Source organism: Drosophila gunungcola (assembly GCF_025200985.1).
Source record: "Drosophila gunungcola strain Sukarami chromosome 2R unlocalized genomic scaffold, Dgunungcola_SK_2 000012F, whole genome shotgun sequence".
Classification (NCBI taxonomy): domain Eukaryota; kingdom Metazoa; phylum Arthropoda; class Insecta; order Diptera; family Drosophilidae; genus Drosophila; species Drosophila gunungcola.
Genome location: NW_026453170.1, coordinates 1,093,335 through 1,108,107, shown reverse-complemented (window position 1 = coordinate 1,108,107; position 14,773 = coordinate 1,093,335). Strand labels below are relative to the sequence as shown.

At 44.0% G+C, this 14,773-nt stretch overlaps 1 protein-coding gene across 3 annotated transcripts in view; it reads left to right on the top strand.

Moving 5' to 3' along the window:
- Window positions 1–14,773, top strand: part of LOC128255886 (protein prickle) — a 72,348-nt gene that overhangs the window by 43,117 nt on the left and 14,458 nt on the right. Inside the window, exons 1-2 of one of the 3 annotated variants that reach the window (XM_052985696.1) lie at window positions 1,733–2,125; window positions 7,159–8,554. The exons of the other annotated variants lie outside the window; for them this stretch is intronic. Of the exons in view, the coding sequence (XP_052841656.1) occupies window positions 7,473–8,554 (1,082 nt within the window). The 5' untranslated portion in view covers window positions 1,733–2,125; window positions 7,159–7,472. Of the gene's footprint in view, window positions 1–1,732; window positions 2,126–7,158; window positions 8,555–14,773 lie in introns of those variants that run through there. 3 annotated transcript variants of the gene reach the window in all.

The window sequence follows — 14,773 nt, the reverse complement described above, 5'->3', positions numbered from 1 at the left end:
TTATGTATTAGAAAATACAAGGTCGCTAAAACCAACAAAGTTTAAATCAATAATCAATCATCGCAATAAAAATTTCCTAATCTTACATTGTTTAAGATTTTAAGATCTCATAGGCAACGCTTTCAAAATATATTTAACATTGTGAATGACATCTTGATAATACTAAAAGCTTGTTTTGTTAGTCAAAATCTAATCATTTTTTAATTTGGCAGTTTAAAACTTTAATCTTTCCACGAGGCCTAGAAAACGCAGCTCAGCTAACAAATTTAACATTGACCATTAAGCTTAAATATACATACATGTATTTAAACTACATTTTGCCTTTTAATGTACACTTATAGGATGCTACTTCGAGCATAGGTTGCATCAAACGTGTTTTGTTCGATGTTAGAGTTGCAGCTTGAGTTGAAAATAAAAATAGTTAGGGTTTTAAAGTTGTTTTAAGTAAATTTGCTGTAAATAAGCGAAATTGAGATATTGACATCTTGATGATACTTAAAGCTTGTTTTGTAAACAAAAAAATGTAAAAAAAATTTTGAAATGCTGAAAATTTTTTAATTAGGCAGCTATAACTTTAATATTTTCATGATGCCTAGAAAACGCAGCTTAGAATATCAACAAATTCTACACGGACAATTACGCTTAAATATACAAACATGTATGTAAACTATATTTTGCCTATTAATTGTAGCACACTTATAGGATGTCTCGAGCAGAGGTTGCATCAAACATGTTTTTTGTTGAAAGTTGGAGTTGCAGCTTAAGTTGAAGAGAAGAATAATGGGTATATAAAGTTATTTTAAGTAAATTTGCAGTTACAAGTATTTTATGATTGGCTGAGTATTAAGTGGTTTTAATGAAATAAGCAAAATTGAGATCTTGACATCTTGATAATACAAATTTGCTTTAATCTTTGCTTTAATCAGCTCAGAGAATTACCAAATTCTACAATGACTATTACGCTTAAATATACATAAATGTATGTAAACTATAATTTGGTTATAAATTGTAGTATACTTATAGGATGTTATTTAGAGCAGAGGCTGCATCAAACTTGTTTTGTGTTCGATGTTGGAGTGGCAGCTTGAGTTGAAGATCAAAATAGTTAGGTTTATAAAGTTATTTTAAGTAAATTTCCAGTAACAAAAATTTTATGATTGGCTGGGTATTAAGTGGCTTTAACGAAGTATTCAAAATTCAGAACGTGTCATCTTGATAATACTAAAACAATGCAATTTAAAAAATGTTTGGCTAAAACAAAATCTAATAATTTTAGACTGTAAATTCAAATTTTTGAATTTGCCATCTTATAACTTTAATCATTCTATGAGGCCTAGAAAACGCAACTTAGAACATTAACAAATTTCTACATTGACTATTAGGCTCAAAAATACATACCTGTGTGTAAGCTAAATTTTGCCGATAAATTGTAGAATACTTATAGGACGCTACTTCAAGCACAGGTTGCATCAAACATGTTTTGTGTTCGATGTTGGAGTTGCAGCTTGAGTTGAAGACCAAAATATTTAGGTTTATAAAGTTATTTTAAGTAAATTTGCAGAAACAAAAATTTAATGATTGGATAGGTATTAGGAGGCTTTAACGAAAAACGCGAAATTGAAAGCTTATTTGGGTGAATAATTGAAAAACCAGATTTGCGATCCGATCAACACTCCATCAAACACGATTCACAGCTAGGCATCCAAGCCCAAAGCGATCCACATCCACGGGGCTCGATCAGTTCGAAAGAGTTATTCGTTGCGAGCGGTCCACATTTACACCTTGCAACAGGTGCGCTTCGTCGTCGAATAATCCGCCTGATCGATCGGGTATTCGCCGATGTCGGTTTCGGTCCACGTTATCTTGCGCCAGATCTGTCATTTACCGTTTTCCTGCCAGATCGGAGCAAAGTGCACAAACATCCCAGCAACAGCAAAAAAAAGCTGCTAACTGAATTCAAAAAAAACCCAAAAAAATTGACAAAAATAAGTGAAGTGCAATCAATAATCCAGAGCGATCCCTATCAGGGCGTAAAAAATGGTCCTTTTTTGGGCCAAGTGAATTCATTCAACAACTCGCGGGGCGTTCAATTATGCTAAGAGCACAGGCCAAATGGCCAAGTGAGGTGCGATTTAAGCCATGTTTTCGCCTGGCGATTGTCAAGCCAGCGCATTCGACATTGCATTCGACATGGATACAAACGGATACCCGAACCCAAACCCCTTCCCCAAATACATACACCCTCGGATACAGATACAGAAACAGATACAGATACAGATACCTTTGCAGATACAGACAACAATAAAATTACATTAAAAATCAAATGAAACTGGAGACCGATTGATATGCGAGGCACAGGCGTCGGCCCGGCTGCCCTAACACAATATTTTTATGGGCTTATCGAGTGTCGAGAATCGGTTGGCCCGGGTGTGTTAGGCCATCGAAAGAGTTGGCCAACGAACTCGGCACTACTCGTACGTACATTGGCTTGATGGCTGTCATAAGCTTATGCACATTACACGTCCGCTGAAGTGCTCGGCTTGATTTATTTAGATACGTTAAGTTTTTAATCGCCATTCGCTGCGCACTTTCACCAACTTGCCGCAGCATCGCGGAATGAAGTCATAACCAAATAGGCTTACGACCTGCTCCGGCACATAAAACATGACTTGTCTAGCCATAAAAACACTTGGCAGAGGCCCGAAAATAATTTGATTACCGCGCACTGAGCGGCTTTCTCCTCCTGATCCAATTAGTTTGTCGTGAGCCATTGGCAGATAGCCGGATAGCCGGATAGTCGGATAGTCGGATAGTCGGAGATCTGGGGGTCCGAAAGCGGCATCGCAGCCACCCACAGAACTATAATGAAACGGACTTACATGGCCTGCAATGTGTCAACAATGGCTTGTTAGCAATTGGCTTGTGAGCCAACTGTGTGCCTGTGTGGGCTTGGGCTCCGACATGGGTTTGCAGCTGAAAACACCTCATTGACAAGAGACTTTTGACTCGCACCGCAGTGTGTACCGAGTGTGTACCGAGTGTGTGCCAAGTGTGTGTGGGCCGGGTTGAAATTTATCTGCGATTTCTAATTGCCTGACATGCCAATTTGAATTTAAAGCGCAAACGATAGTGGTTTTCAGTTCTGAGTTCTGAGATTCGAGGCGGATTCCTGCGAGATGTCATAAAGCACAACGGAACGGCACACTGCAGCTCACTGTGCCGCTTTATGGCCCGAGCAACTAAATCAATTTTCGCACTACGGCTGGCTTCGACTCCGGCCTTTATTGAGAAATTCTTCATAATTATGTAGCGTCGGCCGGCGGCGGTTGGAAATAAAACTGTTGTTTATGGCCGAGTTGTGGCAACTAGTTGGCTCAATTATGGCGCTGCTGCATCAACTTTCTCCCTCACTTTGGGCCAGCTGCCACGGCTGCTTAACCCCAATCGACGCCTCTAACTGACTAACTAACTGGCGTGTTAATTTGTTGGCCAGTTTCCTCCGCACGCAGTCAGTCAGTCAGCCAGCCAGCCATTCAGCCATCCACAATTGCCGGAGCTTGAAGAGATACACTCGAGCTCGGAGATGCAAACCCCGAAAGAATCCCGCCTCGGAATAGATTGGTCGCTTTACAGTTATCGCCTTGGTTAGCATAACAAAGGTCCGAGTGGGTCAACAACCTGAGCCTCGTTATGTCAAGCCGCGCTTTGTCCCACCATTTGCATATTACACATGTCTCACGTCCATTTAGAGGCCCAATTAACGAGCTATTTGCCAAGACCTCACTGGCCATTCATCAGGGCGAATTTGGCCTGGGAATTAATTAGGCCGCGTTATGAGCTCTTAGACGTCGGGAAGTCGTAAATAAATATCGGTTCCGTCGCTGGACATATGCAAACGCCAATTAGATCTGTCATCCTGTCAGCTCGCGTTAGTTTCCCAACCATCTTCCAGGCCGATAAGAACGGGTTCCCCACGAAATGGAGCAACGTTAGTTTCCTTCTCCCCGACGTCTTTTGATTGCATTTGACATTTAACACGAGTGCGCCGCAGATTAGAGCGGCAACTGCCAACTGCCAACCGCCCACAAGATTTTGACGTTTTAGGAGGCGTTCCCGGCTCCATTTTCATTTTCACTTTGTTTTCCGTGGTCAGATCGGCCATATCGGGTTTTATGTGAGCGCAATTAAAGCTCGAGAAGGCAACCCAATCAATTTCGGCGGAGACAAAGGCGTTTAGCACCCCGCTCCGGCGATAAGGCAGGCGTGAGATTATAATCGGGCCCAGTGAAATATGAGCCCCAGACAATGGCTCATTAGATCGCGCTGGGCTTTGGCCCAAACTAGTTTGGCCAAACTGGTGGGCTTAAACGCGGTAATTATCGGCTTTCAGAGGCTCGAGTTATAGCTGGTCCGTAGAGTGACAAACAAGTTAATCCATTTGCGAGTGAGACATCTATCGGGCCCAAAGCACATTTGGCCAGAACCGGAAAGAATCAAGCCTCACCACAGGCCGCTATTAAGTGCATATTTCTCATTGTTTATATTGTCTATCTGGCGTACGGCTTTCGTATGTTAATATCGGAAAATGTGCCAGCTGCCATCCAGCCATCCAGCCATCCGACTGCATAATAAATTATGAAATTGTACAGTTGCAGCCGCCGCTGAATGAGTTGTCACGTCGGCTGCGGCTTTCTAAACCACTTAGGTTGGCTGTGATAAGTCCATAGATATGTCGGATTCCCCGGCTGAATGGGATTCTTGATAACACAATTTGAGGCCCATGAAAAGCGGATTCTCGGCTCAAGTGGGCGCTGCGAGGGCAACACAAAAGGTTGTGCACTGCGGTGAGCGGCTTTAACTGCTGCTGCCCGGGAAAAAGTAAACCAAGACAAAGACATTGACTTTTTAACCTGCATTTCAGTAAATTACACTCGCAGAAAACCTACATAAATAGCCATAAAACTAATTGCGCCTGTCTGCCATTTTCCACGCAGTTTCACAGTTGCTCAGTTTCGCTGCCGCCGGCCATGAAAACTTGAAGCCGACAAATGTCCGGCAATAAAAGGCACCATAAAGCTACTATGCGGGTATTGGTCGTATGCAAAGGGGGCCTGGTCAGTCCTGGTCAAGTGGGTAATTCCATCTGGGGATTGATGACTGAGCCGCCAGCCACTCGAACTCAACTAGAGTCGCACGGAGAATCACAGATAATGGCATGCATTGTGCCCCGTTGGCCCAGTCCCAGTCCAAGTCCCAGTCCGATTTCGATCAGCCACTGCCACTGGGTCAGCCATTATCAGATATTAACGCCGCCAATTTGGCATCGGATGAATTACGCGACAAGCGTCGATGGCGTCACTTACACATGTCGAACAACCGCCATCAATAAATGCTAACGGTGCCTCGCGGCATCAACTCCAGATCGCCACTCCATCTGCAGTCGACTGGAGTGGAGATTGAGTCTGCCATCTTCTGTCTTAGATCGCTAGATCGCCGGAAGTCTTTGTTTGGGCATTCACTGGCCGCCCGGCTCAAGTTTTGCTTTATGATTATTGTGTGATCGCGTTTTAACCGCATCGGAGCAGAGCTCATGTGAATCATGCGCAAGTGCCGCTTTTCCCACTCGAAGACCGGTTTCCCCCACTTACCCACTCATTGGCCTCTAATCACACCCGCTGTCTAACTGCAAATCTGGCCGGGATCGCGTGCTGCGGCCCCGACTTTGTTGCGGCTGGAAATCATCTTCCATTTCTGTGCTAGCCGGAAGCCAGGTTATGGCGGCAATGGTTCTTGTTTATAATTCAATTATGTGGCAGCCTCTTTCCTTCGCTCAGAGCCACGAATGCTTGTTGACTCTCGAGGTGGAATGTTGACTTCTGTATGCACAGGGAACAATAATAATGATACGTATAACACTAAGTGGCAATTCAACATGGATATATTTAGACGACTTGATTGTTGTATAAAGAATTCTCAATAAAGTTATAAGTTGTTTACTTTTTGTAACTTACATAAAAACCACCATAAGCTTTGCTTTTAAAGACTAGCACTCAAAACTGAACCAAAAGACCATATAACTTCTAATTGAGTTGTCAATATCGAACTGGTATTTTTTGCCCGTTCTTGTGATCTTTGATCTCGAAGTCTTTGGTAATCTGATAAATATTGGCTCCGCTCTTGATTGACAGCCTTTCCCTGGCATTGATCCCATAAATATGAGCCGACTCCATTAAGGCGGTCTGCAGCACTAAGCTAAAAGCAGCTTAATGCACTCCGGGATGCCCAGATACTCAGATACTCACAGATAGAGATATAGATAGAGATGGTGGCAGGGGTAGAGGTAGAGGAAGAGGTAGAGGTAGACAAACACAGACAGGATACATATAGTACGTGGATGATGGTGGTAAGCTGCAATTGCTGTTAAGGCATTTGGCTACCACTCAAGCAGCTGTGGCAGTCAGCAGTCGCAGTCGCATTCAACAGTGCTGATGATGATGAAGATGAAGATGAAGTTATTATTATCTGACAAGGGCATCGCCGCCATGGAAACTGCAGTGGCCGCGCACTTAGCGGAGCTGTTTTCCACGTTTTCCGCCAATACCTGCAGCCCCTACGTGCCTGCTGTCTTTATTAGAGGCGTGACTAATCGGCCCGATGCCTGATGTCTTAGCCCGATGCCAATGCCAATGTCGATGCCGATGCCATCGCCATCACCATCATCATCTCAGCTTTTAGCCATTAGCAGTAATAAGCGCTGTACGCTTCGCTATTTGCCTTGCATCCAATCACTATTAAGGGTTAAGTCTGCCAATTGCCAGTGTCTACACAAATTTGATTAAGTTTCCTCTTTGGTCTGGCGGCTTCCGTGTGCGGTTTGGGGAAAGTGTTAAATTTATGCCACGGCGATTTTCATCTTGTTCGAAAGTAAATTATAGGCAATCGATCAAGACGGTGCGCTTTTGTGCAGTGCTCAATTTGCAGTCGAGAAAGTTGAGTTTTCCTCGGGCTGTATCTGTATCTGCATCTGTATCAGGTGCAGTGTATTTTTTTAAAAACTGTTAGTTAACAATTTTCGGTTTTTACCTATCTGTGTCGAATGAATGCAATGGTATATTAAACCAAAGCTCTTAAATACTAATGAAAAACCCCATATTGTAGAGAGAACTTAAGACACCACTTACAGTCCGAAAATAAATACCATTGAAAACTTCGAAAAAACCACCCACAACCAATAAAGTTCAAAAAGGCTATAAAAAAAACTTACCAAATAAATTGCTTAACAAAAGTGTAAAAAAGAACCCACAAGCAAGTAATTAAAATTCCACAAGAAGCTCAATTTACTGCAGAACTTTATAAGCCGAAAAACAAAAGGGGCCAAAAAAGCAGCTACAAGAACATAATGTCACTGCCAACAAGAAAAGACAACGAGAACTGAAAATAATTACAGGCCGAGAACAATAATAATAAGCAACATGAGCAGCCTGTCAGCAGGAGGAGGAGGAGGATCGGGTGGATCGGGAGGATCGGGAGGAACGGGAGGAGGAGCAGAGGCCTCCACCAGCCAGCCAACAGTGACTGCCACTGGCAACATGGAGCCGGCGATGGTGCCACGTACCGCCAATTTGCTGGCATGCAAACAATGGTGGCGCGTCTGCTTTTTGTACGGCGACCAGCAGAAATATTATCGACAGCTCTATAGCAAGGCGGCGGCCCAGCGGCTGGCGGACGCTAATCAGGAGTCCGACAATGGCCAAGATCGGGATCGGGATAGGGATCGGGATCGGGATAGGGATCGGGACTACGACACCGTGGCCTGCGATCTTATCGCCGGGCAATTAGAGGCCGGCGAGGAAGCGGACGATGGCATCGATCTGGGCGATCCGAGGGGAGGAGCTGTGCCCACGGGTCGTCCGCTCTTCCCGCTCTCCTCCAACTCCTCCTCTACCGCCTGCTCGCCGCGGCGCAGCAAGAAGCTCCTGCGATCCCTGCGCGCCCACGTCCGCGGGGAGAGATCGGGCAGGTCGGGTATATCAGGCACCTCGGTCGGGAGTAGCGAGCCCAGCGAGGTGACCCAGCGGAGCGCCAGGGTGACCGTCCTGGACGACCCCTTCCTCTTCGGCATCGACGCCGATCATCTGGGCGACCTGGTGGTGCGCGGCAAGCGCTACAGTCCGCTGGACGCCGCCGAGAGCATGGCCCAGTTCTGCGGCGAGCAAGAGGCCACGGCCCAGGTCCTGGAGATCATCGAACAGGAGGAGGAGGCGCCCAGGCCAGCCCTGCCGCCCAAGCAGAAGCAGCAGCGTCCAGTGCCGCCCCTGCCACCGCCACCGGCGAATCGGATAGCCCTTCAACCTGCAACACCACAAGTGCAGAACCTGCAACCCCTGACCGCCGGCGATCTCCAGTTCCTGAATTTGAGCCTGCGGCACAGGAGTTTACCGCGCAGCATGAAGCCGTTTAAGGATGCCCACGATATCAGTTTCACTTTCAATGAGCTGGACACAAGCGCCGCAGCGGAAGTGGCCACAGGAGCCGCCCAGCAGGAGTCAAACGAGTGAGTAACTTTCCAGCCAGTCCATTTGTCAGTTGCAATTGGGCAGCCCCTTCTGCCCTCTGCCTTCTGCCTTCTGCCGACTTTGCTGACAATTTAAATGCATAAGTTTTGTTCTCGCAATGATTGATTACCGGGAGCCAGCAGTTCGGGGGGAGTGGCTGCAGCAACTTGTTGCGCAAGCCGCTGGCCAAGCCAGGAGTCAATGCACACACATTGCGTGTTCTGCGACCAAGACGAACCGCAAAATACACGCAACCAGCCGGGGCCAGCAGCATCAGCCACTCGGGCAACTTGTTCTTGTCAGCCTGCCAGCCTGAAACTGAAGCCACCGGGACAGTGGTGACACCGCCTCGAAATTCAGAGCAGAGAAAGTGCCATGTATCTTTGTTAAAGCTGAACAACTAAGGGGACTTGTGATAGTTTATAACCAAAGTATCTTTGGCAAATTATGTATAATAACATTATTTCCTTATAAAAATCGGTACAAAAAAAGAATCGATTGCCTCCCAATGTGGTTTACCTTAAAAAACATATCACATTTCACTTGACAAAGTCAATCAAACCTTAAAACGTACAAGGAAATCATATTTAATGACAGGTCTCGACACTTCTAGTTTTGCGGTTTTGTTTAATTTTTTGGAATTATATTTATTTCACATACGCACATTGATTTTTAAAACACTTTTCAATCAAATGTTTGCAACGCAATGCAAGTACAGTAGTACATAGGTCAGAACGTGCCTTATCGGAAGACTGTATTATGTAGGCAAAATTCTGAGAGATTTAAAAAAATCATCATATGGTTTTAAGGAATATATTATTTTTCCAATACCTGCAAAAGTATGTAAACTTCGGTTAACCTGGCTTCCTTTCTGGTTTTTATTTGTGAGCTCGCAGACTTTAATCTTTCATTTGTAGAAACACACATTTAGTTTATCTGTGACCCAATTTCTTAATTTCAATTAAGAAATATAGTTAAAAAATTTAATCTGTCATGGAAAGGTAACGTTAAGTTAACACAATCTGCTTTCAGAATGTGATGTTAATCCTTAAAAAGTCTGTACACCAAAATTTAACTTGTAGAGCAAAAATTTAATTTAATATCAAATCTCAACATGACATTGAAGAATCGTACCTATATATAGCTAATTTGTAGATGAATAGTCTTCAATGAAAAAATGAGGCCCTTTGCATATTTAAACATTTTATTGGAGTACCGAATGAAATGCTGAATTTATTGGAGACGGCTTGATCATTAATCTTTGTTCTTATAAGCAAACTACTCTTAGCAATTATGTTGTTTTCAGGTTGAAATTAGAATGTGATAGATATGGTAATTAAGAAAAAAGTAACTAATTTTTTGATCGAAGCTGTTTTCGCAACAAGCTTGTCCCAGTGTGCCTCTGTCGACAGGCTGGTTTCGATGCGCTGCGCTGCACTCTGGTGGAGTGATCCGCTTCTCCCCGCGGTCCCCTGGCCATACGCATCACTCACCTCGACGACGGAGCTCTGGCTCCACTCTGGGTCTCCACTTACGCGGGCATACTCGGGTTACGCATACGACGCGGTGCCTCCGGGCCGGCGGCGCACAAACGACGACTGCCAAAGTGTGATTTACCAGGGGCCTTTGTCCGACCCGCTTGGCTCCCGCTCGGATCCCACTTGGGTCCCACTCTTTGGGCAGATCGGTTGCAGCTGGAAGACGGCGATTTCAGTGCTCCGTTTGGCGAGCTCCGCTTTCATGTCATGATTTTGCATAATGCCATGCAAATATCGGGCCCTATGCCCAAGTTATTGTGTTTTGCGGATGGCAGGCACGCAGCTTATGAAATATGGCCGGCGATTGTTTTCCCTCAGCCGCATGACATTTCCTCCTTTTCATTCTGCCAGGGAATGGCATTCGCCGCTGGGGTGGGGTGGAAAAACAATATTGGCATATATTTCCATGGACATTTAAGGGCTTTGATTTAGTATGCAGGGCTTCGGAGCAAACAAAAGACTTAGGCAACGAACTCGCGACTTGGGAATCGGAGTGGGAGAAAGAGCCACAACTCAATTAGCTCTTGGCCAAGCTCATCATGGCGATGGCAATACTGACGGTGATGGTGATGGTGATGGTGCTGAAGATGATCAACTTTGGCAACCACAAATTAGACGCCATAGCTCCGCTCGGGAGCTGCATTGCCAAACGGCCTGCTAACAGGAACCGCCAGCGACTCCAAACGATTCCAAGCGATTCCAAGCGGTTTGAAGCGATTCGAAGCGATTCCAGCAAGAAGGCAATCAAAGCATAATTAATAATAATAACAGACGCCGTTTTGATGTGCCCCTGACACGGCTTCAACCCGATCCGTCTGCAATCCGGTAGCCACACGCGATTCCCCATTCTCGATTCCTCATTCTCGATTCCTCATTCTCGGTTCTCAGTTCTCAGTTCTCGCCCAGAAGCCCAACGGCTGCCATTGATGAGAGTCGCACCGCATTCGCATTAATTCCCAGATCTATGCAAAACTGCGGACTCCGAATCTGGTTTCGCCTGGGCTTTTAATTGCCTGGGCCCCAGAGCGCCTAATGAAGATATTAAAAAATTGCACTGCAATAATTTCTCCGGCTCGACTTCTCTCCGGCCCGAATGAATGGCTTCTGGTTTGTTCACATTCTGCGCAGGCAATTAACTTGTGTTCAGCTCGTGTCCAAGCATTCAATTCAATCTTAACTGCCATCGAGTGCCGCATAAATCTCGGCAGCTTAACCGGGATCCTCCGACGCGGCCAGCGACTCCAGTTCGCGTTAAGGGGCGGCGTCGGGCGGTGACTCTTTTACGACTTGTTCGCCAGTCGAAATGCACAAAAAATCTCTGATGGATGAGAGGTTCCTTGGGAAATTCTAAAAATGGGTTTTTACAACCATCCATCCTTGGGTCGGCGCGGCAATACTTAATATTTACGGGCCTAGCAGGAAGCAATATGTTGCAAGTGTATGCTGATTTTAGCAGGGACCAAAAATTATCGTTATGAGAATATAAAAATCAGCAGTTGGGATAAAACACTTTTTATTACATCAACATTTTTATTTTTTTCCCATGTTATAAGACTAAAATAAAGAATTTAATTCTGATTTTTATGAACAAATTTTGTTAAAGATTTTTATTTCAACGAATCCGAAATAATCGTTAAGACTTGCGATGTAGTTTGTCTACATCATAAAAAATAGCTTTTTGCGAAACTAAATACAAAATAAAATTGGAATTAGTTGCTCTGGGCTTTAAAAGTTTATTTAAATTATATCGAAAGTTGTCTTGTCTTACAAACTCGTTGGTGAGGAATAGTAATCAAACATTAAGAACAACCGCTAATTCTACAAAAGATGATGGATATTGTGTATACTCTAATATTTAATAAGTTTCGTGTTGAACATAAGTAAACCGATTGATTTAGTGGTCCATTCGGCCAAATTGTATGATTATAGTTTTATCTGAGATTTTAAAAACAAAAATTCCAAGTAACAATTATTTGAGATCTGTCAAAATTAAAATCTCAACTAACGATTTCTTTAGATTCGAATAAATAAAAATCTAAAAAAACAATTACTTGTTTGTTTTTCAAATAAAACTCTCAAAAAAGGACAAGATGAGAGGGATAGGGTTTTAGAAATGACAAAAATACTAATTTATCGTTTTGTTTAATAAAATGCCTACGGGTCAGTCTTTTTGTACTTAGGAGAAACTTCGATAACAAGCTTTAATCATAATATTGATAAAGTAATAATTGCATTACTTATTACCCGAAAACGAACTTGAGTGGATTGTATTTATTTAAAAAAATAAGGGCTTTACTTATTTTCTTTACAAACAAATAAAAACTAATGAAACGATATTCAACTTATCACTGTTGACATTATTGTTATTTGTATATTTGTTATTATTTTGGGAACTAGCAAAAGTTTTGGGTTTTCGCAGGTTGTGTTACTATTTGTAACTGAAATGTTTTTTTTTTACTAATCTAAATGTTTGTAGCCTCTTTTCTCTGTGTAATGTAAATGTTTTGTGGAGGAGGTTGTAAAAATCTGTGGCAAATATGATATGCAATGAACATTTCATAAAATATTGTGTAATTTTCGATGCTTGCATAGAGTTAAGCTTACCTATGACAATTTGCCAATTTATTTTTTATAATGGTAATTTGTGGTCGATGTAATTTGATGCTTTTATCATCGTTCTCCATAAGCATCTCAACTGCATCAAAGGTTCGCCACCACCATCGCTGCAATCTCTGGCAGGCCATTCGTATTGATTTTGGTTTTAATTAACAAAGCTATTAGGGGCACTCGCCTGCGAGCTGCAAATGCCTCCGCCCCTGAGTAATGCGCCCGTTCGGGGGGGGCGTGGCTGCTGCTCTGGCTGCGCTGGCTGTGTTGCAGATGCAACTTAATTGCAGCCACAAAGTGACGGCGGCGGCAGCGTGCATGACTTGGCCCAGACAATTGGCCAACTGGCTCTGCAAGCCTCTGCGACTCCAACTTCACTCCGTTTGGCAGCTTTGCAGCTTTTTAGCTTTTTAGACGGCGCCAGAGAAGTGCGAGACAACAGCGACAACAACAGCGCCACGGCTTTGTGATTTATTTATGCACGGCGATAAAATATGATTTTGTTTTCGTCATTTTTGCTTCAAGTCTCTTAGCCCCGGCCCGGTAATGTGAAGATAAAGCAAGGCCATTAAGCGTCTCCGCTCATGTTAGCCATGCTAATTGCCCAAAGTGGCGGGGGGCGGGTGGATGGGTGGGGCTGGGGCCATGTTTATACGCATTTATGGCCAGCAGAACTGCGTCGCATATTAATTGTGTCTTGGGAATTTGGCTGCCCCTTTCCGACATTCAGCCAGCCGTTCCTCGAGCCCCTTAAGCCGCTGTCAAAGTGACTTTAGGTGATTTGAAATCGGTTTTGGTTGGCCCCACAACATGTCTGCGCCCACATCAAAGCGATCGGGCCACACAAAACATGAACTTATGTAGTTTTGCGATACACACTCGCGTACATACGTCAAAACAAGTGCGTTGGTCTGAAGGGATTTTCGGGATTAGTTTAGCCAAAAGTTGACACTTGACTGACAGATCAAGACAAACACGGGGAAATTCCTAGCCGGCAGTTCCCCCGCCCATGGCAACTAATTAATAAAACATTTAACGCGAGCACACAGACACGCAAGGCAATAAATTAATGGCTCAGAGGGCGCGGGGGGATGGCAATAGAGCGGCAGTCGCGTAATTTTTATTGACAGCTTCACTTTTTGCATTTAAATTGCCTGCATGCCACTGGACAACTAGCGACGACCACTAGCAGCAGCCTGCAACTTGCAACCAGCAACGAGCAACAAGCAACTTGCAGCAGAGTGGCAAGATTCCGCCTGCATTAACACTCTTTGCATTCCTGCCTCGTTAGCTCTTGAACTTGCCTGCAAGCGGGTTTTTTCAGCGATCCACTAACCGTGATAAGGGGACGAATTATCATTGTTGCTTGTTGGTGGAGGGGCTTATAGAAGGCGGGAGTTTAGTTTAATCTATCCACCTCATCGCCAGAAGTCGACTGGATGACAAATCGACGGAGCCACCAGTCACATGGCCTTTTTGCAGCCATTAAGCCAGGCTGCAGTATGCAGTGTGCAATGTGCAGCATCATTTCACTGTCAGGGCATCTCATAAAACGCAATTAGCAGCTAATTATTTTGCCATGTCGCCAGGTTGTCAACGAGCCTCCGAGAACAGTTAGTGCAAAAGTTCATTCTACCGTTTTAGCTTTTTGTCAAACAGCGAGCCAAATCAAAGAGAATACCCTGTTGGCTTATAGAGAATTATTGATAAAAATTTATATATATAGGTATTATGTTTTATAACACCGATAAATCAGAAAAACATTTTTGCTTTTATAAGGTTTACAAATTTATTTACACTCATTTGGACAAAACTCTCAGCATTAAACGAGCTTTCCGATTAGATCACTTTGTTAGTACATAACTCATTTTAATGAAGCAATTACAGCTTCCAGTGCCGCAGATACCATGATTGATTTACTTTTCCCGAAAGCAATCTTGGACTTCGATGCCTTTTGGAGTCAGAACTAATTCCCCGCGGAATTGGTTGGTTTCTGATCAAAGCCAAAGCCAAAGCCAAAGCAAAAAGGCAAAAAGGCAAAAAGCACCCTGTTTTGGCCTGGCCAACTTGCGC